The sequence below is a fragment of the Ranitomeya imitator genome, chromosome 4 (genome assembly GCF_032444005.1).
Source record: "Ranitomeya imitator isolate aRanImi1 chromosome 4, aRanImi1.pri, whole genome shotgun sequence".
NCBI classification, from domain to species: domain Eukaryota; kingdom Metazoa; phylum Chordata; class Amphibia; order Anura; family Dendrobatidae; genus Ranitomeya; species Ranitomeya imitator.
Window position 1 is genome coordinate 13196587 of NC_091285.1, and position 26186 is coordinate 13222772.

The 26186-nt window shown below is 46.5% G+C and overlaps 7 protein-coding genes across 7 annotated transcripts; 5 read left to right on the forward strand and 2 right to left on the reverse strand.

Annotated features, from left to right (window-relative positions):
• The first annotated feature begins 1343 nt into the window (after positions 1–1343).
• Positions 1344–1858, forward strand: LOC138673880 (histone H3). Its single transcript, XM_069761911.1, has one exon. It carries the CDS (start codon positions 1362–1364, stop codon positions 1770–1772), a length of 411 nt encoding a protein of 136 aa, XP_069618012.1. The 5' UTR covers positions 1344–1361; the 3' UTR covers positions 1773–1858.
• A 4552-nt stretch (positions 1859–6410) lies between these two features.
• Positions 6411–7318, reverse strand: LOC138673881 (histone H2A.J). The gene has a single exon (XM_069761912.1). The coding sequence runs from the start codon at positions 7279–7281 to the stop codon at positions 6877–6879; it is 405 nt and encodes a 134-aa protein (XP_069618013.1). The 5' UTR covers positions 7282–7318; the 3' UTR covers positions 6411–6876.
• A 255-nt stretch (positions 7319–7573) lies between these two features.
• Positions 7574–8865, forward strand: LOC138673882 (histone H2B). The gene has a single exon (XM_069761913.1). It carries the CDS (start codon positions 7614–7616, stop codon positions 7992–7994), a length of 381 nt encoding a protein of 126 aa, XP_069618014.1. The 5' UTR covers positions 7574–7613; the 3' UTR covers positions 7995–8865.
• Positions 8866–11364: 2499 nt separating this feature from the next.
• Positions 11365–12522, forward strand: LOC138673885 (histone H3). The gene has a single exon (XM_069761917.1). It carries the CDS (start codon positions 11369–11371, stop codon positions 11777–11779), a length of 411 nt encoding a protein of 136 aa, XP_069618018.1. The 5' UTR covers positions 11365–11368; the 3' UTR covers positions 11780–12522.
• An 847-nt stretch (positions 12523–13369) lies between these two features.
• On the reverse strand, positions 13370–14603 carry LOC138673883 (histone H2A.J-like). Its single transcript, XM_069761915.1, has one exon. The coding sequence runs from the start codon at positions 14537–14539 to the stop codon at positions 14135–14137; it is 405 nt and encodes a 134-aa protein (XP_069618016.1). The 5' UTR covers positions 14540–14603; the 3' UTR covers positions 13370–14134.
• A 227-nt stretch (positions 14604–14830) lies between these two features.
• LOC138673884 (histone H2B) lies at positions 14831–15295 on the forward strand. Its single transcript, XM_069761916.1, has one exon. The coding sequence runs from the start codon at positions 14871–14873 to the stop codon at positions 15249–15251; it is 381 nt and encodes a 126-aa protein (XP_069618017.1). The 5' UTR covers positions 14831–14870; the 3' UTR covers positions 15252–15295.
• A 2029-nt stretch (positions 15296–17324) lies between these two features.
• LOC138673886 (histone H4) lies at positions 17325–17699 on the forward strand. Its single transcript, XM_069761918.1, has one exon. It carries the CDS (start codon positions 17371–17373, stop codon positions 17680–17682), a length of 312 nt encoding a protein of 103 aa, XP_069618019.1. The 5' UTR covers positions 17325–17370; the 3' UTR covers positions 17683–17699.
• Positions 17700–26186: the final 8487 nt, after the last annotated feature.

Consider the following 26186-nt stretch of genomic DNA (forward strand, 5'->3'; position numbering starts at 1 on the left):
TTGGTGAGCTCGTTGGCTGCCTTGCTATTTAGCGCCACCTGAGTCTGTCTTCCTTGCTCCTTGTCATTGTTCCAGTGTTGGATCTGAGCTACTGCATCTTTCCTTGGGCCTGCTGCTCTGCTAGATAAGTGCTTCTAGTTTGTTTTCTGTTTTTTCTGTCCAGCTTGCTATTATCTTTTGCTGGAAGCCCTGAGAAGCAAAGGGGTGCACCGCCGTGCTGTTAGTTCGGCACGGTGGGTCTTTTTGCCCCTTTGCGTGGTTTTCGTTTTAGGGTTTTTTGTAGACTGCATAGTTCTCTTTGCTATCCTCGCTCTGTCTAGAATATCGGGCCTCACTTTGCTGAATCTATTTCATTCCTACGTTTGTCTTTTCATCTTGCTAACAGTCATTATATGTGGGGGGCTGCCTATTCCTTTGGGGTATTTCTCTGAGGTAAGTCAGGCTTGTATTTCTATCTTCAGGCTAGTCAGCTCCTCAGGCAGTGCCGAGTTGCATAGGTAGTTATAGGCGCAATCCACTGCTGCTTATAGTTGTGTGAGGATAGATCAGGTACTGCAGTCTACAGAGATTCCACGTCTCAGAGCTCGTCCTATTGTTTTTGGTTATTGCCAGATCTCTGTATGTGCGCTGATTACTGCACGCTGTGTTGCCTGATTGCCGGCCATAACAGGAGGGTTTCAGCAGTATATGTATCTATACGGCACAATTTGAAGGGCATAAAACACTACACGGACGTATACAGAACTATATGTTGATATATAGCCCATTACTGACGTTCAGAGCACTATATGGAGATATGTGATAAAGACAAGGAGCCTCACCTTAAAAATGAGCAGTAGCTGCCCCGTCCTTTTACTGTAAACAATAGCTATAACTCTGTACGTAACCCCCTTCTCATGTACAGCACCATGGAATTAATGGTGCTATATAAATAAATAATATAGGGGCAGAGCATTCATGTTACTGATGTCTGGATGTGGGGCGCTATGTGAGGATTGGGGGGATCTAGGGTGATGATGAGGGGGCTCCACTATACAGCGCAGTGTACGGGGATATGGAAGTACAGCGCCATCAGAGGCCGCTGCTGCAGAAGCCTCGTGTAGACATGATGTGACCCTTCCTGCATTATCGCAGCCTGTAACCAGTGGGAACCGTGGAGACTCAGCAGCACTTCATGGAGGGGGGACCAGCAAGATTACTGTGAGTTGTGCTGAGCTTCCCCTGCATAATGATTGGACGCAGACAACCAATGGAGTGTGGGGTGTGTTTGACATAAACCAATGAGAAAGATCACATGAGTATAAATACCCTGCTTTTTGGCTCCTCTCATCTCATCTGTGTTCCTTCATCTCTACAGAGCTATGGCCAGAACTAAGCAGACCGCCCGTAAATCCACCGGAGGGAAAGCTCCCCGCAAGCAGTTGGCCACTAAGGCCGCCAGGAAGAGCGCTCCTGCCACTGGTGGAGTGAAGAAGCCGCACCGCTACCGTCCAGGAACAGTCGCTCTCCGGGAGATCCGCCGTTACCAGAAGTCCACCGAGCTGCTGATCCGTAAGCTTCCGTTCCAGCGCCTGGTGAGGGAGATCGCCCAGGACTTCAAGACTGATCTGCGCTTCCAGAGCTCGGCAGTCATGGCCCTGCAGGAGGCCAGCGAGGCTTATCTGGTGGGACTGTTCGAGGACACCAACCTGTGCGCCATCCATGCCAAGAGGGTCACTATCATGCCCAAAGACATCCAGCTGGCCCGCAGGATTCGTGGGGAGAGAGCTTAGATCTATCCCGGGCACCAAAGACAACACAACGGCTCTTCTCAGAGCCACCAAATCCTCCCACTAAGGAGCCAATTCCTAAACTCTCCAGATCCTGCACTGGATCCTTTAATAGGTTTAGATGGGTTAAGTGAGTGTCCTTTCTGGAAACAAATCACATTTTAGTCAGTAAGTGATAAGCAAATGTGCTTGGATAAGGCATCATCTGAGCATGATCATGTGCTAGCGGTGTATTCAGCATGCTCGAAAAATATGTTGCAATCTCCGTGGCTGCATGTCTCGCTCCTGTTAGCCGCAACACGTATCCGCTAAGACTCACCTATTTTTTTGAGTACGCCCTAAACACTGCTAGCAAATGAGCATGCTCTCATAACGTCTTATTTCGGCACGTTCGCTCATCACTATGTAACATATGCGCCTCCATCAGTCTCAAGAGCGAAAAGGGTAATGTAATATCAGTGCTAAAAAGTTCAATTCTTTTCGAAAGGGAACCCAGATTCCTGACTCCATGCCACACTCATTTAAAACATTGATTCCCAAAACAGGTAAGGATAGACCGATTGCCGTTCTCAATTCAAATGTTAAAACATTTTCAAAAATTTTAGCAATGTGTCAATCTGTGGTTACCTTGTATGATCCACAAAGACCAAGTGGGATTTGTGCCTTTTAGACAAGGGGGAGACAACACCCGAAGGGCAGTCGATCTCATAGAAATACAAAAAAAAATCTAGAGAATCTACTCTCCTAAGTTTGGATGCTGAGAAGGTGTTTGATCTCCTTAGTTGACCCTTTATGCTTAAGGGTACCGTTACACTATACGATTTACCAGCGATACGACCTGGCGGTGATCGTTGGTAAGTCGTTGTGTGGTCGCTGGAGAGCTGTCACACAGACAGCTCTCCAGTGACCAACGATGCCGAGGTCCCCGGGTAAACATCGGGTTACTAAGCGCAGGGCCGCGCTTAGTAACCCGATGTTTACCCTGGTTACCAGCGTAAAAAAAACCAAAACACTACATACTTACATTCCGGTGTCCGTCAGGTCCCTTGCCGTCTGCTTCCTGCACTGACTGACTGCTGGCCGTAAAGTGAAAGCACAGCACAGCGGTGACGTCACCGATGTGCTCTGCTTTCACTTTACGGCAGTCAGTGAGTGCGGGAAGCAGACGGCAAGGGACCTGACGGACACCGGAATGTAAGTATGTAGTGTTTTTTTTTTTTTTTTTTACATTTACAATGGTAACCAGGATAAACATCGGGTTACTTAGTGAGGCCCTGCGCTTAGTAACCCGATGTTTACCCTGGTTACAAGCGAACGCATCGCTGGATCGGTGTCACACACACTGATCCAGCAATGACAGCGGGAGATCCAGCGACGAAAGAAAGTTCCAAACGATCTGCTACGACGTACGATTCTCAGCAGGGTCCCTGATCACTGCTGCGTGTCAGACACAGCGATATCGTATGGATATCGCTGGATCGTACCGTCGTAGCGACAAAAGTGCCACTGTGAGACGGTACCCTTAGGCCCTTGGGACATATGGCATAGAGGGCCCTTTTATAAAAGCTGTTGATGGATTATACTCTAGTCCCTCATGGCTCCTCTAAACCAATTAAGATTAAAAACGGCACCAGACAGGGGTGCCCACTTTCCCCCTTACTTTTCATCCTTTGCATTGAGCCTATGGCTGCTGCTATCAGAGCATCATCAATTATTAGAGGTGTTCGGGTTAAACATTCAAATGATCCTTTTTGCAGACCATATCCTCCTAACACTCACACAGCCTCACACATAGCTCCCCAACCAAGCAGTCATTTCAAATTTCATTATTGTGAGGCATCGCACCTCTGCACGATCCCATCGTGGTCTTCTAAACCTGCCTATATGAAATGGATGGAGACTGAAAAGTTCTGGTTAGCCCCAGCCCACCCCAACCCCCTGATCTGGAATGGGGTTTACAATCCTCCTTCAATAGACCTTTTAGGTCCAATAATGCACACTAGAAATATGAGGATCTGGTCCAAAAAAATTTCAATGTGGCATAACTGAACTCCGCTCTTCCTTCCTTTTCCATTCGAATTTCACTGCAGTTAATACAAGAGAAGATAGTATTCTGCTACAGATGGATCTGGATAAGTTGGAAACTTGGGCTGAAAGGTGGCAGATGAGGTTTAACAATGATAAATGTAAGGTTATACACATGGGAAGAAGGAATCAATATCACCATTACACACTGAATGGGAAACCACTGGGTAAATCTGACAGGGAGAAGGACTTGGGGATCCTAGTTAATGATAAACTTACCTGGAGCAGCCAGTGCCAGGCAGCAGCTGCCAAGGCAAACAGGATCATGGGGTGCATTAAAAGAGGTCTGGATACACATGATGAGAGCATTATACTGCCTCTGTACAAATCCCTAGTTAGACCGCACATGGAGTACTGTGTCCAGTTTTGGGCACCGGTGCTCAGGAAGGATATAATGGAACTAGAGAGAGTACAAAGGAGGGCAACAAAATTAATAAAGGGGATGGGAGAACTACAATACCCAGATAGATTAGCGAAATTAGGATTATTTAGTCAAGAAAAAAGACGACTGAGGGGCGATCTAATAACCATGTATAAGTATATAAGGGGACAATACAAATATCTCGCTGAGGATCTGTTTATACCAAGGAAGGTGACGGGCACAAGGGGGCATTCTTTGCGTCTGGAGGAGAGAAGGTTTTTCCACCAACATAGAAGAGGATTCTTTACTGTTAGGGCAGTGAGAATCTGGAATTGCTTGCCTGAGGAGGTGGTGATGGCGAACTCAGTCGAGGGGTTCAAGAGAGGCCTGGATGTCTTCCTGGAGCAGAACAATATTGTATCATACAATTATTAGGTTCTGTAGAAGGACGTAGATCTGGGTATTTATTATGATGGAATATAGGCTGAACTGGATGGACAAATGTCTTTTTTCGGCCTTACTATGTTACTGGAAGTCTAAGCCACTCAATGACAGGGGTATGGATTCAGTCTGGTTTAACTTCGCCAACAAAGTTCTCTTTTAATTGAAAGGTCTACAGACCTCCATTTCTACCTCCTTCAAGGGACCATGGAAGAATACTTCAATAACAAAAGGTTTAACCACCCCCGGGTTAGCCCCCCTTTTTGAGAAATCGGGTAAAAAATGATTCCATTCGTTAGATCTGGTTTGATCAACCAAAACTAATGTTAGATCTCCCCTACAGAATATAATATTTATGATCTATTTCAGGGGAAGGGGGGGGCTATCCCGTATATAAACCCCCCTACTTTGAAATTTGCCGGTTTTTGGATGGATTCTGATAGATATTTGTTAGGTTTAATATCTAATGTTTACAATGTTACATAATCCATAACTAAACACTCCTATGCTCAAATGGGAGGAATATCTGGGTAAAAAAGTGGAGAAATGTTTGGACCAGAGCAACTAAGACTGCATCTTTTATTTCACACAAAGAAAATAAGTACAAAATCCTTCATCTCTGGTACGCCTGAATTTTTACATAAACTTGACCTATTCCTCCACTTTTGCTGGCGGTGCCCCTACCTTAAGGTTTTATTTTTCAGATCTGCCCTTTGATTAAACCATTTTGAGTGAAAGTCCAACACCTCACTAAGCAAGTTTTTGAAGTAGATTGTCCTTCTAGATGTTTAGCTCTTTCTATTACATTTTTCCCGAGTCCATATCGAACATCCATCAGATTGCTTTTACATATGCTGACGACAGCACACAGATTGCTTACCATTGGATGCAAACCTCTCCACCATCCCAAGTAGATGTAGATTCTCGCCTCAATATCAGGAATCCGGATTACCAGGGAGCAACTAATGACAATACTGTAGATGTAACCTAATTAGTAGTGTTGAGCGATACCGTCCGATACTTGAAAGTATCGGTATCGGATAGTATCGTCCGATACCCGAAAAATATCGGATATCGCCGATACCGATATCCGATACCAATACAAGTCAATGGGACATCAAGTATCGGACGGTATTCTCATGGTTCCCAGGGTCTGAAGGAGAGGAAACTCTCCTTCAGGCCCTGGGATCCATAGGGATGTGTAAAATAAAGAATAAAAATAAAAAATATTGATATATTTACCTCTCCGGCGGCCCCTGAACTCAGCGCGGGTAACCGGCAGGCTTCTTTGTTCAAAATCAGCGCTTTTAGGACCTGAGAATCACGTCCCGGCTTCTGATTGGTCGCGGGCCGCCCATGTGACCGCCACGCGACCAATCACAAGCCGTGACGTCATTCGCAGGTCCTTAACGCGCTCATTTTTTAAAAATGAGCGCGGTAATGACTTTCAAAGACGTAGCGGCTTGTGATTGGTCGCGGCCACGCGACCAATCACAAGCCGCGACGTCACCGCAAGCTATTAACGCGCTCATTTTTAAAAATGAGCGCGTTAATGACTTTCAAAGACGTAGCGACCAATCAGAAGCCGGGACGTGATTCTCAGGTCCTAAAAGCGCTGATTTTGAACAACGAAGCTTGCCGGTTACCCGCGCTGAGTCCAGGGGCCGCCGGAGAGGTAAATATATCAATATTTTTTATTTTAATTCTTTATTTTACACATCTCTATGTATCCGATACCGATACCCGATACCACAAAAGTATCGGATCTCGGTATCGGAATTCCGATACCGCAAGTATCGGCCGATACCCGATACTTGCGGTATCGGAATGCTCAACACTACTAATTAGGTCTCCTTGGGATTTTTGAGCTATGTGAATTATATGGATACAACTAGGTCTCAACATTCTATATCATATCCCCTCCCCCATTTCTATTTATCCGAGTCTGTTGGTTTGTGAGCTTTTACACTATATTTACAAGAATGTTTAACCGAAAGTCAATTTACAGAATAATATTGGTTAGCCAGCTATAAATAAGTGGAAAATTTAAAATGGCTAAATTGTTCTCTCTTCCTGGAAAAATCTTCATTTCAATAAAAATTCCAATTTTTGTTACAAAAATTTCACACCAGATATCAGCGGCGTCAGCTCTTGTGGTGACAGTGTGGGTGGCTCTTAGAAGAGCCTTTGGGTTGTGTAGATAGATGGGATCAGTGTCGCTCACTTGCTCTTGCCTGACTTGCTGCTCACCTTGCTGCTCTCGGTCTTCTTGGGCAGCAGCACGGCCTGGATGTTGGGCAGGACGCCCCCCTGGGCGATGGTCACCCCACCCAGCAGCCTGTTCAGCTCTTCGTCATTGCGCACGGCCAGCTGCAGGTGTCGGGGGATGATGCGGGTCTTCTTGTTGTCCCGGGCGGCATTGCCGGCTAATTCCAGGATCTCAGCGGTCAGATACTCCAGCACAGCAGCCAGATAGACCGGAGCACCGGCGCCCACCCTCTCAGCATAGTTACCCTTGCGGAGAAGTCTGTGCACACGACCAACCGGGAACTGCAGTCCTGCCCGGGATGAGCGGGTCTTGGCTTTAGCACGGACCTTTCCTCCTTGTTTGCCGCGTCCAGACATCACTGCACTCACAGTTATCAGCAGACAGAGAACTGTATTGTGTGGTGAGTATGCCGCCTCCTGCGCCTTTCATAACCTGCTACTGCCCCGCCTCCTCTCCTGCCATTGGCTGAATCTAAAGTCACCAATAGAAACAAGACTTGTGGAAACACCAATGAGCTGCATCGGGTAGAGATAATGGGCATTTACATTGGTCACATGACTTTCTCACCCAATAGAATATTGAGCTGACAGCATTGCTCATTTGCATGGCCGGTGTATAAATACGGCCGCTCTGGGAGGAGCAGGATCATTATTTTCTTTTCCAGTGAAGAGAACATTCTGCTATCATCATGCCTGATCCTGCCAAGTCTGCACCAGCAGCCAAGAAGGGCTCCAAGAAAGCTGTGACCAAGACTCAGAAGAAGGATGGTAAGAAGCGGAGGAAGACCAGGAAGGAGAGCTATGCCATCTATGTGTACAAGGTGCTGAAGCAGGTCCACCCTGACACCGGCATCTCCTCCAAGGCCATGGGCATCATGAACTCCTTTGTCAATGACATCTTTGAGCGCATCGCAGGGGAAGCCTCCCGCCTGGCTCACTACAACAAGCGCTCCACCATCACCTCCCGGGAGATCCAGACCGCTGTGCGCCTGCTGCTGCCCGGAGAGCTGGCCAAGCACGCCGTGTCTGAGGGCACCAAGGCTGTCACCAAGTACACCAGCGCCAAGTGATCTGCTCCGTGCTCTGCACCCACAACCCAAAGGCTCTTCTAAGAGCCACCCACCCCGTCTACATCAGAGCTGTGTCTGTGTCCTGCTGCCTTTACCGGCTCTATAGGAGATGACCTGCAAAATATATTTTAGAAAGTAATTTAATGACCGACCATCAGTAAGGATTCCTGAACAATGTCTGTCTTAACCCGAATGTTGGGTGTCTAGAAGGTAAGTGCCAATCTGGATATTTGTAATGCGGCCAATGTGATATCTGGTCTGATAATACTGAACCACACAACAGCCTTATACCGGCGCTCCAGAACCTGGGAATATAGAATATATACACTATATGCAGATGGAAGAACTGGCTAAGAAAGGAAACTGGTGTAAATAGTACATTAAATGCAATATGGAGTGGGGACTGCAAGGATCTGTAGTGGGAGCAGTGGGGACCCCAAGTTATTGTTGGGACCAATTTTTTTTTATTTTTTATAACCAATAATGGCATTGTGAGTGGGACTGAGTAGTGTCAGCCTTTGCTATTGACACCACTATGCAGGATAATAAACTGACCTCGATATTACAATGCCATTATTATTATTATACATTTTTATAGCACCATTTATTCCATGGCACTTTATATATGAAAGGGGCGAATATAGACAAGTACAATAGACCTGAGTAACACAAGGAGCACAGAGGGAGGGAGGACCCGGCCCTATTTATAGAGGGGAAACATCTACAATACGGAATCCAGTTTGCGGCACATTATAAAAATCAAATAAAAAAAAAAAAGCGGCAACACCTCCCGCTGTCACCTTCCACTGATCCCAGAGCGCTGGGCCCTAGTGCCGCCAGACTCCAGTGGTCTCCTGGTAATAGGCGCAGATGGGCTGTGAACTCTTTCAGCGCTTAGGCTACGTTCACATTAGCGTTGCGCCGCCGTGCGTCGGCGACGCACGCTAAAACGCGCGCAAAAACGCTTTCCGACGAAAATCGGACGCACAGAAAATGCTACATGTAGCGTTTTCTTGCGTCCGACGCTAGCGTCGGAAACGACGCACGTGGCGAAAAACATAGGGGCGCGTCGCCGGCGCAACAGCGACGCACATTGGCGGAACGCCAATGTGAACGTAGCCTTAGCGATATTTTCAGCAGTTTCTCATTGTTATGTTCAAAATATTCTAACGATATAACGCAGCGGTCACTCCCCGGACCAGAGGCTCCTGATCATTGGTGAACTCACAATCACTGATCTATGTCTGGGTCTGAATCCCACTGGTTTATCGCAGCCGGAGCTACAAGAGCAAAGCACAGGAGGGTGTATAGCGCTATACAGGGGTATAATATGGATTTATACAGCACTATATGGGGTATAAAGGAGGATATGGAGGGTATATAGCACTATATGGGGGTATGAAGGATATATAGCACTATATGTAGTATATAGCAGGATATGGAGAAGTTACAGCAAAATATAGCGTTATACAGCAATATATGGGGGTACACAGTAGGATATAGGGGGCAAATAGCAATGTATGGGGGTATACAGAACTATGTGTATCTGTGATTTCTCTCGGTCTCCCGCCGCCATTGTTCTGAGCAGGAGGTCACCGGGGAGGACTCAGGGCTGTGATTAGATGTAACGTCCTCGCGATAAAAGCGGGAAAATGACAGAAAAAAGTGCGGGAAATTCAAAATCCCCAACAGTTCTGTGCTCCGCCCACATGTGAGGAGAAGCCGCGGCTCCTGCTGCTGGGGGAGGGGCTGGTGATCGCCCGGTGCCCGGATGGCTGCAGTCAGCTCTGCGGGAGCTGGAAACATCGGATACTAAAGGGTTAACACCACGTGTCTGCGGGGAAGTGACCCAGTGGGCGGAGCCATAGCCCTACTGAGTGCTGATTGGCTGAGCGCTGAATATGAAATTCCCGCCCAACGGCTGATAGTTTCTCCCGGTCTTTGTTCTCCTCAGTAACACGTGGTGCAGAGCGTTATATGGAGGGAAGGAAATGATATATGACCGTATACAGCACTATATGGAGGGTGTATGGTACTATATGGGCATAGACCGCATCACAGGGAGAAATACAGCACGATATGCAGTGTATGAGGCATTATATCCTGGCACACAGCACTATATGGGGTGTATAAGGTATTATATGGGGTGTGACACTATCTGGCGATATATAGCACCATAGATGAGGTATTCAGCACTATATGGCCATATATAGCACACTATTAATGCTGAGGGCGGACACAGCGCTATTTCCAGGGTATATAGGGATATTCTTCACTATATGTGGACACAGTCATAGAGAAGGGGGAATGGGAGAGAGTCCGCTCACCCCAGTGGCAGCACGGAGAAGCCTGGAACCAGCAGAGGCAAAACAGAGGAACGAAAATCCAGCGAGGCCGGAGGTGTGTACGATAAAATCCACATGTATTATAGAAAGATGAATGAGAAGTGCGCGACAGATCCAGTGTGACCGAGTCCTGCGCCTTCCAGCTCTTCGGGGCCTCAGTCAGGTCACTTATCTTGGGTCTCAGTCACACTGGAACTGTCGGGCACTTTTAATACATTTTTCTAGAATAAATTTGGATGTTATCGTACATAGCTGCCGCCTCGATGGTTTTTTGTTCCTCTATATGTGGAAAAAACACTATTTTGATATACACATCAGTATATAGCACTATATGGAGGGTTTCAGCAGTATATGTATCTATACGGCACAATTTGGAGGGCATAAAACACTACACGGACGTATACAGAACTATATGTTGATATATAGCCCAATACTGACGTTCAGAGCACTATATGGAGATATGTGATAAAGACAAGGAGCCTCACCTTAAAAATGAGCAGTAGCTGCCCCGTCCTTTTACTGTAAACAATAGCTATAACTCTGTACGTAACCCATTTCTCATGTACAGCACCATGGAATTAATGGTGCTATATAAATAAATAATATAGGGGCAGAGGATTCATGTTACTGACAGGTGAGCATTTCCCTCACATCCTATGTCTAGATGTTGGGCGCTATGTGAGGATTGGGGGGATCTAGGGTGATGATGAGGGGGCTCCACTATACAGCTCAGTGTACGGGGATATGGAAGTACAGCGCCCTCAGAGGCCGCTGCTGCAGAAGCCTCGTGGAGACATGATGTGACCCTTCCTGCATTATCGCAGCACTTCATGCAGGGGGGACCAGCAATATTACTGGGAGTTGTGCTGAGCTTCCCCTGCATAATGATTGTATGCAGACAACCAATGGAGTGTAGGGGGCGTGTTTCACATAAACCAATGAGAACGATCACGAGTATAAATACCCTGCTCTTGTTGCTCTTCTCATTACATCTGTGTTCCTTCATCTCTACAGAGTACAGACAGAGCTATGGCCAGAACTAAGCAGACCGCCCGTAAATCCACCGGAGGGAAAGCTCCCCGCAAGCAGCTGGCCACTAAGGCTGCCAGGAAGAGCGCTCCTGCCACTGGTGGAGTGAAGAAACCACACCGCTACCGGCCAGGAACAGTCGCTCTCCGGGAGATCCGCCGTTACCAGAAGTCCACCGAGCTGCTGATCCGTAAGCTTCCCTTCCAGCGCCTGGTGAGGGAGATCGCCCAGGACTTCAAGACCGATCTGCGCTTCCAGAGCTCGGCAGTCATGGCCCTGCAGGAGGCCAGCGAGGCTTATCTGGTGGGACTGTTCGAGGACACCAACCTGTGCGCCATCCATGCCAAGAGGGTCACTATCATGCCCAAAGACATCCAGCTGGCCCGCAGGATTCGTGGGGAGAGAGCTTAGATCCGTCCCGGGCACCGAAGACAACACAACGGCTCTTCTGAGAGCCACTAAATCCTTCCAGTAAGGAGCCAATTACTAAACTTTCCAGATCCTGCACTCCATCCTTTAATAGGTTGAGATGGGTTAAGTGAGTGTCCCTTCTGGAAACAAATCACATTTTAATCAGTAAGTGGTAAGCAAATGTGCTTGGATAAGGCATCATCTGAGCATGATCATGTGCTAGCGGTGTCTTCAGCGTACTCGAAAAATATGTTGGAGTCTCCACGGCTGCATATCTCGCTCCTGTTAGACAGCCGCAACACGTATCCGCTAGGACTCAAACCTATTTTTTGAGTATGCCGAAAACACAGCTAGCAAATGAGCATGCTCTCATAACTTCTTATTCGGGCACGTTCGCTCATCACTATGTAACATATGCGCCTCCATCAGTCTCAAGAGCAAAAAGGGTAATGTAATATCAGTGCTTAAAAGTTCAATTCTTTTCGAAAGGGAGCCCCGATTCCTGACTCCATGCCATACATTTAAAACATTGATTCCCAAAACAGGTAAGGATAGACCGATTGCCCTTCTCAATTCAAATGTTAAAAACTTTTCAAACATTTTAGCAATGTGTGGTTACCTAGTATAATCCACAAAGACCAAGGGGAATACCACACCAGAAGGGCAGTCGATCTCCTAGAAATACTAAAAAAAAAATCTTGGGAATCTACTCTAAGTTTGGACGCTGAGAAGGCGTTTGATCTCCTTAGTTGACCCTTTATGCTTAAGGCCCTTGGGACATATGGCATAGAGGGCCCTTTTATAAAAGCTGTTGATGGATTATACTCTAGTCCCTCTTCTACGATACCTTCCTCATAGCTCCTCTAAACCAATTAAGATTAAAAATGGCACCAGACAGGGGTGCCCACTTTCCCCCTTACTTTTCATCCTTTGCATTGAGCCTATGGCTGCTGCTATCAGAGCATGACCAAGTATTAGAGGTGTTCGGGTTAAAGATAAAAAATTCAAATGATAATTTTTGCAGACTATATCCTCCTAACACTCACAAAGCCTCACACATAGCTCCCCAACCAAGCAGTAATTTCAAATTTCATTATTGTGAGGCATCGCACCTCTGCACGATCCCATCCTGGTCTTCTAAACCTGCCTATATGAAATGGATGGAGACTGAAAAGTTATGGTTAGCCCCAGCTCACCCCAACGCCCTGATCTGGAATGGGGCTTACAATCCTCCTTTAATAGACCTTTTAGGTCCAATAATGCACACTAGAAATAAGGAGGATCTGGTATCACTGAACTCCGCTCTTCCTTCGTTTTCCAATCAAATTTCCCTGGAAGTCTAAGCCACTCAATGACAGGGGTATGGACTCAGTCTGGTTTAACTTTGGCAACAAAGTTCTCTTCTAATTCAAAGGTCTACAGAGTCAGACCTCAATTTTTACCTCCTTCAAGAGACTATGGAAGAATACTTCAACAACAAAAGGTTTAATATCTAATATTTACAATATGTTACAGACTGCAGACAGAATCCATAACTAGACACTCATATGCTCAAATGGGAGGAATTTCTGGGTAAAATAAAGTGGAGAAATGTTTGGACCAGAGCATCTAAGACTGCATCTTTTATTTCATACAAATAAAATCAGTACAAAATCCTTCGTCTCTGGTACCACACGCCTGAATTTTTACATATAATTGACCCATCTATTACTCCACTTTGCTGGCGGTGCCCCCTACTTAAAGGTTCTATTTTTCGGATCAACCCTTTGATTAAACCATTTTGGATGAAAGTCCAACACCTCACTAAGCAAGTTTTTGGAGTAGATTGTCCCTCTAGATGTTTACATTTTTCCAAGTCCATATCTAACAGATCCATCAGATTGCTTTTACATATGCTGACGGCAGCACACCGATTGCTTACCACTGGAAGCAAACCTCTCCACCATCCCAAGTAGATGTATATTCTCGCATCAAGAATACCAGGGAGCAACTAATGACAATACTGTAGATGTAACCTAATTTGGTCTCCTTGGGACTTTTGGGCTATGTGAAATATGACTTCTATGAGATGAATACAACTAGGTCTCAACATTCTATATCATATCCCCTCCCCCATTTCCTTTTATCTGTGTGTGTTGGTTTGTGAGCTTTTACACTATATTTACAAGAAGATTTAACCGAAAGTCAATTTACAGAATAATATTGGTTAACCAGCTTAAAATTTAAGATTTCATTAAAAATTACAATTTTTGTTAAAGTTCACACCAGAGATCAGTGGCGTCAGCTCTTGTGATGACTGTGTGGGTGGCTCTTAGAAGAGCCTTTGGGTTGTGTAGATAGATGGGTCAGTGTCGCTCACTTGCTCTTGCTGGACTTGCTGCTCACCTTGCTGCTCTCGGTCTTCTTGGGCAGCAGCACGGCCTGGATGTTGGGCAGGACGCCCCCCTGGGCGATGGTCACCCCACCCATCAGCCTGTTCAGCTCCTCGTCATTGCGCACGGCCAGCTGCAGGTGTCGAGGGATGATGCGGGTCTTCTTGTTGTCCCGGGCGGCATTGCCGGCTAATTCCAGGATCTCAGCGGTCAGATACTCCAGCACAGCAGCCAGATAGACCGGAGCACCGGCGCCCACCCTCTCAGCATAGTTACCCTTGCGGAGAAGTCTGTGCACACGACCAACCGGGAACTGCAGTCCTGCCCGGGATGAGCGGGTCTTGGCTTTAGCACGGGCCTTCCCTCCTTGTTTGCCGCGTCCAGACATCACTGCACTCACAGTTATCAGCAGATAGAGAACTCTATTGTGTGGTGAGTGTGCCGCCTCCTGCGCCTTTTATAACCTGCTATTGCCCCGCCTCCTCTCCTGCCATTGGCTGAATCTGAAGTCACCAATAGAAACAAGACTTGTGGAAACACCAATGAGCTGCATCGGGTGGAGATAATGACATTTACATTGGTCACATGACTTTCTCACCCAATAGAATATTGAGCTGACAGCATTGCTCATTTGCATGGCCGGTCTATAAATACGGCCGCTCTGGGAGGAGCAGGATCATTATTTTCTTTTCCAGTAAAGAGAACATTCTGCTGTCATCATGCCTGATCCTGCCAAGTCTGCACCAGCAGCCAAGAAGGGCTCCAAGAAAGCTGTGACCAAGACTCAGAAGAAGGATGGTAAGAAGCGAAGGAAGACCAGGAAGGAGAGCTATGCCATCTATGTGTACAAGGTGCTGAAGCAGGTCCACCCTGACACAGGCATCTCCTCCAAGGCCATGGGCATCATGAACTCCTTTGTCAATGACATCTTTGAGCGCATCGCAGGGGAAGCCTCCCGCCTGGCTCACTACAACAAGCGCTCCACCATCACCTCCCGGGAGATCCAGACCGCTGTGCGCCTGCTGCTGCCCGGAGAGCTGGCCAAGCACGCCGTGTCTGAGGGCACCAAGGCCGTCACCAAGTACACCAGCGCCAAGTGATCTGCTCCGTGCTCTGCACCCACAACCCAAAGGCTCTTCTAAGAGCCACCCACCCTGTCTATATCAGAGCTGTGTCCTGCTCCTCTCCCTGGGAAATATGTCTGCACTTACTGGTACCTCATGTGTTAACGTATGGTGCCCCAGGGTCCTGGTCATCACAGTGGTATTGCTTTCCTCATGGGGAGGGTGATGTTACGTTTGGAGGCAAGAAAGGATAACTGTCGCCAGGTACCACAAACATGCAACGCAGTCATACTCCAGGCCAGCAGGGGGAGCTTTTGATCATTCATATATATATCTATATCTAGTAGTCTGTAGGGAGAAAGTTAGACAGTATTCTGAGGGTAGAGGGTTGACGGAGCTGTGCGTGCTGTAATAAGAGCTGCAGCTCCCAGGAAAGAGAATTGGAAGCCGAATAGTACGTTGCAGTGAGCATGCAGGAAAGCAAAGCATGGGATAGAAGACCAGAGGGGGACCAGCCCCGAGCAGGCTGCCTCCTTCTGAGGCGCAGATAACTAGGTAGTAAGGACCTCTAAGTCTTACTTCAGAGACCGGCATGACAGCTAATTGCATGTTACCTATCCGCACCTGCACCTGCACCTACACCCAGGAGACACGGTGACACCTACAGAGCCGGGTTATCTAAGAGACCCTATAAACAGGCTCAAGTCACTAGTCATGCAGGTTTTGTCCTATCCTATACGGGGGACAGAAAGAGAGAGACCACATCTGTGAGGACCTAACGAGAGGCTTAGCAGTAAGGGACTACACCACTACAGCGCAAGGGAAGGCTATTGATTTCCACCTGGACCAGGGGACTCTGGAATTGCCTCCAAACCGGCCGGACCCTACCTGCCCTGTGATCTGGTTCCCTGGACTGTGGCTGCTGAAATCAACAGTAAGCAAGGTAGAGCCTGCAACCTCGTGTCCTCGTTCTTCTCTGCGCCTCTCATCATACTACCATCTACACACCGGGAGCCCTAGGGACACACTTCACTTGTAGGAAGGTATACATCTAGCTGCCATAACATCACCCCAGAGGACCCCTTAAAGCAGCGTCGGTCACCCTGATCGAATACCACAGGTGGCGTCACGAGCATAAACTTTACCCCTTTAAAGACATTTCCCTTTTACATGGGCGCCATGGACCGGGTCTCCACCGTGACATCCCCCTGTGAACACCGGACTCGGTACCGAGTACCCCACGGCCCTGGCGGGGCGACTCACTAGTAAGAGGAAGAGATCAGATCAATGCATCTGGCAATAGAGGGTGGGGATTAGAAGATAATGGTAAAATGGGGGGAGGATGCTGAGGGTCCTAGTGAGATGTAGAACGGAGGGGGAACTCCGGAATAGTCTGGCAGTGGAGCAGCATGAATGATCGGTTGCTCCTCACTTATTGAATCCTGTTCTCTCCCAGAGCGGTGGGTCCTACTGCCCGGTTTCCATTGTTCTGCTGACAATAAGTGGAGATGGGGCAGCTAGTTCTGTGTTCAGCGACGTTTCCAGCAGTTTGTCGTCATTCTGATCAGAGCTCTCTGCACCTTGTCACTTATATTCCACACCCTTTGCTCTGCTGACTGTTGAAAGCACCTGGTCAATAAGATCCCAAAGAATGATCTATTTCTAGGTCAGAATCTCACATAGTCATTGAGAAGCTGATTAATTGTTTATTGCAGCAGAACCTGTCACTGAGATAAATGAGCAGAGCACAATATTGGGGGTTTATAGCAGTATATGGAGGTTATACACTACTGTATGGATGGAGAGAATACAGCACTATAATTGACAGATTGGTGTCTAGATCTGGTTCTCACATTGTAATCACTCGGAGCAGGAGGTCACTGGGGAGAGGAATCGGGTTTCTGACTATTTTTAGGGTCATCATGGTAGAAGCTGGAAAAAAAACAAAACAAAATAAGCGGGAAATTCAAATTCACTAACAGTTCTGTGCTTGGCCAATCAGCAGAGGAAGGGGCGGAGCTGACTATGCTATTTAATTTACATCCCTGCCCATGAAACGTGTCATCGCTGCAGTTCTCTTTCTGGTCCACTCACTGACTATATAAAGGAGGACTGTGCACTCATTAATCATAGTTTTCTGCTGACTACAAGGAAGATGTCTGGTCGCGGCAAAGGAGGGAAAGGTCTGGGGAAGGGCGGTGCCAAGCGGCACAGGAAGGTTCTCCGCGATAACATCCAGGGCATCACCAAGCCTGCCATCCGCCGTCTCGCTCGCAGGGGAGGCGTCAAGCGCATCTCTGGCCTCATTTACGAGGAGACTCGCGGTGTCTTGAAAGTTTTCCTGGAAAATGTGATCCGTGACGCCGTCACCTACACCGAGCACGCCAAGAGGAAGACCGTCACCGCCATGGACGTGGTGTACGCGCTGAAGCGCCAGGGCCGCACTCTCTACGGCTTCGGAGGTTAAGGTCTCTGTTCTGCTAAAACAACACAAAGGCTCTTCTAAGAGCCCCCCACATCTTCTGAGGAGAAGCTACAGCTGCCGGGGAGGAGGGGAAGGGGCTGCTGATAGCACTGTGCTGGGATGACTGCCGCTGGGAACATTGCAGGCTCTAATGGGTTAACACTGGATCTGGATAAATATTCTGGTGCTGCCTGTGGGCGGAGCCATAGCTCATCTTAGTGCTGATTGGCTGAGCGCTGAATGTGTAAATCCCGCACAATGGCTGGTAATCAATAGTTTCTTCTCTTTGTTCTCTGTGTAACATTATTATTATTATTATTATTTATTATTATAGCGCCATTTATTCCATGGCGCTTTACATGTGAGGAGGGGTATACATAATAAAACAAGTACAATAATCTTGAAAAATACAAGTCACAACTGGTACAGGAGGAGAGAGGACCCTGCCCGCGAGGGCTCACAATCTACAAGGGATGGGTGAGGATACAGTAGGTGAGGGTAGAGCTGGCCGTGCAGCGGTTTGGTCAATCGGTGGTTACTGCAGGTTGTAGGCTTGTCGGAAGAGGTGGGTCTTCAGGTTCTTTTTGAAGGTTTCGATGGTAGGCGAGAGTCTGATATGTTGTGGTAGAGCATTCCAGAGTAGGGGGGATGCACGAGAGAAATCTTGTAACATGTGTCAGGATGGTGGCCCAAAGTAGTTCTCAGGCTGGGAGCTGTGATGAATGGGGTATTTCCATCTCTAAGATCTTATCCCAATATGTACTAGGTATAATATTAGCAAATACTTCCAATTAGAAATGTAGCATAGTTCTTCTGATTTACTATGTCTCTTTGCTCATGTGCAGGGCATTATAGGACTTTCGGTATCCATGATTACAACCACTAGCAACTACCGTAGCTAACTCACTGACTATATCGGTGGATGTAACCATGGATACCTAAGATCATGTAATGATTGCACATAGGGAAAGAGACATAGCAAATCAGAAGAACTATTCTACATTTCTAGTTGGAAGTATTTGATAATATTATTATACCTTCTACATATTGGGATAGAATCATGAAGATGGAAATACCCCTTTAAATATCTGATAGTGCGGAATAAAGGAATAACCCATATATAGGTCATGATATATTATACTTTTTGGGGCTATACAGCACTATATGGAGGGTAAACCACATCATGTGTTCGCAGGGGCGTAACTACATATGATGAGTGAATATAATCGTTACTCGAGATTTCTCGAGCATGCTCGGGGGTCCTCTGAGTATTTTTTAGTGCTCGGAGATTGTTTTTCTTGCCGCAGCTGAATGATTTACATCTGTTAGCCAGCATAAGTACATGTGGGGATTGCCTGGCTGCTAGGGAATCCCCACATGTACTTATGCTGGCTAACAGATGTAAATCATTTAGCTGCGGCAAGAAAAACTAAATCTCCGAGCACTAAATACTCAGAGGACCCCCGAGCATGCTGAGAAATCTCGAGTAACAAGTACATTCGCTCATCACTAGTAACTACCAGTCACAGAGGTCGCCGCTGGCGAGGGGTTCGGCGACCAAGCCGCCCAGAATGGGGATGCCGCAGCGGCTCAGCAATGTGAAGGATCCGGAAATGAACAAGGTGTACGTGACAGGCGGCAGTGAGATGTGTCTGCTACCCGTGTGTCGCCATCCTGGGCCCCCAGCGTCCCTGGCTCCCTGTGACACCAGCCCCATTTCCTCCCTGCTCTCCCATGCCCCATGTCCTCGTAGGTCCGCAGGTTCAGGACATTGTGCTCCTCTGGGCCCCCGTACACGCCTTGTCCCTAGTCCCCCAATGCTCCCCATCTCCCATGCCCTGAGTTCTCCTGCACCCCCATTCATTCCCTGCCCCTTATAATAATAATAATTTTATTTATATAGCGCCAACATATTCCGCAGCGCTTTACAAATTATAGAGGGGACTTGTACAGACAATAGACATTACAGCATAACAAAAATCACAGTTCAAAATAGATACCAATAGGAGTGAGGGCCCTGCTGCTCGCAAGCTTACATACTAAGAGGAAAAAGGGAGACACGGGAGGTGGAGAGCCCGTGTGACCCGTCTGCCCTGCTCTCAAGTCTCCCCATCTAGCCTGTCCTCGTAATGGCTGTGCCCCTTTCTTCCCTGCTCCCCTGTCTTCCCCTGTCCCCTTGCAGCCCCATCTCCCTGTGCGTCCCTATCTACTCTGCCCTCGTAGTCCCCTTGTATCCTCTTGTGCCTGTGGTTGTTAGGGAATCCCCACATCATGTTCTTATGCTGGCTAACAGATGTAAATCATTCAGCTGCGGCAAGAAAAACTAAATCTCTGAGCACTAAAAAATACTCAGAGGACTTCCGAGCGTGCTCGAGAAATCTTGAGTAACGAGTATATTCGCTCATCACTATTTATTTTCTATTATACATTACATAACAATGGCCGTACGGGAGACAAATATATACCAGGATGGGGCACCTCATAGTTGCACCACTGAGGTCACACTATACAACTTTACAATAAAGCTATAGTGTGCAAAATTAATAGGGAAAATGTGAATTTGGGTGGAAAATATTTTGGCTTCGGGGGGGCCACCCATTAGAAAGTTTGCACCCGGGGCCCATAACTTTGTAGTTACACCACTGTGTGTTCGTATACTGCAGTGTTTGGGGCAGAACGGAATGAGGAATATACAGCGCTATATGGAGGGTATACAGTACAGTGTGGAAAGCGTATAGGCATCAATAGCACAATGTGTGTATACGGCACTAGATGAACGGGATTGTGAAGGAAACCATTTTGTCATCCACCTTGTTCCCTGAATTAACCATGTACATGGACTTTACTCCAAGCATCCCCCAACCTTGAAGAACAAGTTCTGGACTCTGTATGACAGCAGGCCGTATCCATTGTGCTTGTCAGGATCACCCTGAACACTTACAATTCTATTGTTTACCTGTCTATATAATCCTGTGTGAGTCTAAATAAGCAGAAATTTACATTATGCACAAAATAATAGAAAAAAGCTGAATCCTCACATTAGCATTTATTTCCATATATACAGAGGCGCTGGGAGCTGCACACTCTATTCCAGATGAAAACATGAACAAAATAGACATTTTTGGAGTAAAAAGGAAAGAATCGGCTGCTCAAAAACTATCAGGGTCTGCATTTTCATTTACAAACTGGAATAGTAAGGCTATGCACACACGTTGTGGATTTTGATGCGTTTCCACAGCGTTTTTGGACGCATGGAATTGCATCAAATCCGCAGTGTAGTGCACAATCAATGTTAGTCAATGGGAAGTTGAGATTTTTTTTGTGCACATGCTGCGGAAAAATACGCGCGGATTTGCAGCGTTTTATTTTGCGCAGCATGTCAATTCTTTTTGTGGATCTGCAGCGTTTCTGCACCCATTAACTTACATTGAGTAGGGCAGATCCACAGCAAAACCTCAGGTTTAAAAAGATCTGCGGTTTTGCTGTGGGTTGTGAGAAATGCTGGAGATCGGGAGGAGGAAGAGTGTGTGTGCGGTGACTATGTGTGTGGGTGGAGAAGATGTGTGTGTGTGTCTGCGGGTGTGTGGTGGTGTGTGCAGGTTTGTGTGTAGGCAGGCATCGTTCGATGGGACTACTAGTCCTATCCGGCTAAGCCTGCTACAGTGACAGCTAGCCGATGATGGGACAGTCGTAGTCCCATCATCTGGCTACTGTGATCAAGTGTAAAAAAAAAGCAAAAAACACATATACAGTACATACTCACTATACAGCTAATCCCCAAGGCCCTCAATCAAAAAAATAAATATAATAATAAACCAACAATATACTCCCTGGTGCGATGCAATCCATTTAATAACGAGTGTCCCACGACGATCTCTCGTGTAGAGCTGTCACATCGCCGTTTCTGGAGCGGCTGTGAGCTAGTGTTTGTAACCAGGGGGGCCAATGTCCATGGTCCCTTCTTAGGCTATTAATATCAGCCCGCAGCTGTCTGCATAGCCTTTTCTGGCTATTATTTAATTTTTTTTTTAGGGCCCCCATATTTTAATAGCCAGTAAAGGCTAAATATACAGCTGCGGGCTGATATTCACAGCCTGGGAAGATCCATGGGTATTAACCCCTTCCTAGGTTATAAACATCGCTCCACAGTCGCTGGCTTTCCCTCTCAAGTAAATAAATTAAAGTGGGCACCATCAACTAATATAGGGGTAATAGGTAAAGTTGGGATCACTTTGATGCATGTGAAGCATAATATGTCATAAGAACTAGAGAAAAAGGCACATGCATAAAAACAGGATTACCACAATGTCTGAACAAAGTACAAAAGTTTTTATTTCCAAACCAGAAAACCACACACAATTCTAAAAAAACATCTAAAACATCCCAAAGGGATCATACATATTAGATCCAATATTTAGAATATAATATTCACCAGAATTATACACCTTTGGCTACACAAATATAGTATTTTTGTTAAATTATAGCATAATACTCCAAGCTGGTATTGCTAATGTATTGCCATCCATAATATGGTTGGTACCTAAAGCCTAAATAGTGGCATCAACATATTGCAATAACATTAGTAGTTACTAGGGTTTAAGTGTCTCAGGACCATTCACAATAACACTGGATTACCCAAAAAATGCCTAAACAAAGGGTACATGTGTCCACGCAAGGGCAAACAGGTGGATATCGAAAGCAAGGCAAGTTAATACTTCACCCCAACCAGGCCACTGAAGTCGCCCCATAACCCTAGAAGCAGCAGTGCAGCCAGGTGGGAAGAGAGGACCCGCACGTTCCGACACTCGAAGTGTCTTTTTCAAGACACTCGCCTTTCTTCCTCTAAGGCCTCTTTTCCACTTGCGAGAAAAACGGATGAGTGCAATCCGATAAAAAAATCGGATTGCACTCGGACCAATGTTATTCAATAGGTGACATTCCATTTGCGATTTTTTTCTCAGCTGAAATCGGACTGAGAAAAAAAATCACAGCATGCTGCGATTTGCTGCGAGTCTCGGACGAGACTCGCCAATGCAAGTCAATGGGTGCGAGAAAAAAAAACGCATGGATTACGGACTATCCGTATTCCATCCGTTTTTTACGGATACCTTACCATTCTGTGGCATAGGACACTGTAAATGGTCCTGTAAATGACTGTAAAAAATAGTTGCAGAGAAAAACAACGGATTGCATACGGATGTCATACGGATGTAAAACGGATGGTGCGATTAAAAAAATCGCATTGAACTCGCATGACAAATGCATACTTTTCATCCCTTTTTTTCGGTCCAGATTACGGACCGTTTTTTTTCTCGCAAGTGGAAAAGAGGCCTTAGATAGATGATAGATAGATAGATAATAGATAGATATCAGATAGATAGATAGATGATAGATAAATAGATAGATAATATATAGATAATAGATAGATGATAGATAGATGATAGATAATAGATATCAATCTATCAATCTATTAACTTTCTATCTATAGATCTATCTGTTATCTATCTATAGGTCTATGTATCTATCTATCTACCTATCTATAGATATATCTTTAAAAAAAAAGGTTAACTTCTTTGCACCGAAACGTCGCTATTATGGGCTAAATAAAACAGCTCTTCTTTCACAAATGACGGTGTGCTGCTCCCGTTTTTTGGATTCCTATAGATATATCCATAGATAGATAGATAGATAATACCAAGCACAATGTTTAGTAATAAACATAATAAAATGGTACATAAAAAGATAAATAAAGACGCACACACACAAGATCTGTGTTAGGCTGGAGTCGCACTTGCGAGAAACTCTCACTAGTCTCGCACTTGAATACCCGGCACTGCCGCCGGAACTGGGACCGGAGCGTTGAGCTGCATAGAAATACATGGAGCCGCACACTCCAGTCCCGAGTGCCGGGTATTGAGGTGCGAGACTCGTGCGAGTTTCTCACAAGTGTGACCCCGGCCTTAAACGCAATATCTGTTTAATTGATAAAAAAAATTAAAAAACAAATGGTGTGGGTCCCACGCAATTTTCTGCGCCAGAGAGGAAAAGCCAGCGACTGGGGGCCGATGTTTGTAGCCTGGGAAGGGGTTAATACCCATGGATCTTCCCAGACTATGAATATCAGCCCGCAGCCGTATATTTTGCCTTCACTGGCTATTGAATTAGGGGGACCACCCCCAAAAAATGATGTGGGGTTCCCCTATAATTTATAGCCAGAAAGGCTATGCAGACAGCTGCGGGTTGATATTAATAGCCTAGAGAGGGGCCATGGATATTGCCCTCCCGCCCCCCTGGCTACAAACACCAGCTCCCAGCAGCTCCAGAAATGGCGCATATGTAAGATGCGCCAATTCTGCCTCTCTCTTCTCACTGCCCTGTAGCAGTGGCATATGGGGCAATAAGGGGTTAATGTCACCTTTGATTGTTTCTCATAGGCACATCCACAGCAAAACCGCAGATCTTTTTTAAGCCTGCGGTTTTGTTGTGGATTTGCCTGACACAATGGAAGTCAATGGGTGCAGAAACGCTGCAGATCCGCAAAAAGAATTGACATGCTGCGGAAAATAAAACTCTGCAACGCTGTGCGTTTTTTTTCCTCAGCATGTGCACAAAAAAAATCTCAATTTCCCATTAACTAACATTGCTTGTGCACTAGACTGCGGATTTGATGCAATTCCGAACGTCTGCACATAGCCTTACAGTATAAACTGAAGTTTGTTTCCGGACTTCACTTTTCTGTTAATCACTGAAGTAACATTTAGTTGTATAACCTTTATTTCTGATAACTGCTTTATATTTGTGTGGCGCGGAGTCACTGACATCTGACAACTGCGGAGAGATATTCCAGATATTCCACAGTTCTTGTGCATGATGACCGGTGTGCGATAAATGCACCAAACTTGTACCATCTGCCGCTGCCTCTGCATGGTTCCCCTCCTCCCACCATGCTGGGACGCCGGCTACCTCACCACTTCGGCTACAGCAGCATCCTCTTCCCCCTCACGACCTCATCTGCAGAGCTGCTTCTAAACCTTATATCCCTCCTTCTAAACACAACATAAGGCCTACATTCTCCTCCTACCTCCTCTCGCTCTATCTGCTCCTCCTCACTACTGGTCACCAGTAGTGATGAGCGAGTATACTCTTTTGCTCGGGTTTTCCCAAGCATGCTCGGGTGATCTCTGAGTATTTGTTAGTGTTCGGAGATTAAGTTTTCATCGCCTCAGCTGAGTGATTTACAGCTACTAGCCAGCTTGATTACATGTGGGGACTCCCTAGCAACCAGGCAACCCCCACATGTACTCAGGCTGGCTAGTAGCTGTAAATCATTCAGCTGCCGCGATGAAAACTAAATCTCCGAACACTAACATATACTCAGAGATCACCCATGCATGCACGGGAAAACCCGAGCAACGAGTATACTCGCTCATCACTACTGGTGACATATCTCCCAATTCTGAACCTTCAAAACTAAATACCAACTAATATTTTTCCATCCTGTTATTCCCCAGCTACTATAAACCTCTCCTGCTTAATACCTACCCACTTGACCCCCAACTCCATCTTTCTGAAGCACTATGGAATGTGCCGTTCCACCTGAAACAAACTCCATGCCATTCATGATCTCTTTACCTTTCTCAATTTATCCTTTCTGGGCCTGAGAAACACGGCTGCCACCCTCACCTGCTGTGTTATGTGGCCTTCACTTCACCCACGCTCTTCGCCCTGACAATAGACATTGTGGGAGAGTTGGCATTCTCCTTTCTAACAACTGCACCTTCAACCCAATCCTACATCTACGCTCCCTTCATTTGAAGTGCATTATGTCCTTATCCACTCTCCAAGTGGACGTGTGTTACATACCTGTCCCAGATCCTGGTCCTCCTCCCTTCACATCAGGCTTTGCAGGTTGCCCGACATACAGTATGACCCATTATGACACACACCTGTATCTTCGGATTGCTGTTCAAGACTAGTGTTGCGCATGCCACTTCCTATCCAGCTGTCCATCCAGCTGCTCCCAAGACTCCTGTGTGTGCCACGTCCTTGCGTCCCACGTACTATCCTATCCTACTAGCTACAGCAATGGCGCGGGCCCGTGTACCTACCTTGGGCTTAGCGGGTACACTTCACAAGGCGAGCCTGACACCATCATATAGCGACCCGTGGGCTCCGTTTTCATAGATCATTTCTCCACTTTCTCTCTGCTGACGTTCCCACCGTCACCGTAGACTACTTCAAAGCACCAGCTGACACCCACCAATCTGCAGCCTGCAAACTCTTATCACTTGCTTCACTATTTGGTCCCATACAATGATTCTCCACATTTATCCACACAGACGGAGATGCACTAGATTTTATCTTCACCCACTATCTTCTTATTTTCTCATCCCTGTCCTCTTCACCTGCTCCAAGTCCCGCAGCTAGCGCATGTACAAGAAAGGCTGGGATGAAGAAGACAATGTGGCAACAGGGGTTTGTGATGATGATGTTTCGTCCTATGCATT

Excerpts from the sequence above, each read along its gene's own strand:
- LOC138673880 (XM_069761911.1), top strand. The coding sequence starts at position 1,362 with ATGGCCAGAACTAAGCAGACCGCCCGTAAATCCACCGGAGGGAAAGCT.
- LOC138673881 (XM_069761912.1), bottom strand. The coding sequence starts at position 7,281 with ATGTCTGGACGCGGCAAACAAGGAGGAAAGGTCCGTGCTAAAGCCAAG.
- LOC138673882 (XM_069761913.1), top strand. The coding sequence starts at position 7,614 with ATGCCTGATCCTGCCAAGTCTGCACCAGCAGCCAAGAAGGGCTCCAAG.
- LOC138673885 (XM_069761917.1), top strand. The coding sequence starts at position 11,369 with ATGGCCAGAACTAAGCAGACCGCCCGTAAATCCACCGGAGGGAAAGCT.
- LOC138673883 (XM_069761915.1), bottom strand. The coding sequence starts at position 14,539 with ATGTCTGGACGCGGCAAACAAGGAGGGAAGGCCCGTGCTAAAGCCAAG.
- LOC138673884 (XM_069761916.1), top strand. The coding sequence starts at position 14,871 with ATGCCTGATCCTGCCAAGTCTGCACCAGCAGCCAAGAAGGGCTCCAAG.
- LOC138673886 (XM_069761918.1), top strand. The coding sequence starts at position 17,371 with ATGTCTGGTCGCGGCAAAGGAGGGAAAGGTCTGGGGAAGGGCGGTGCC.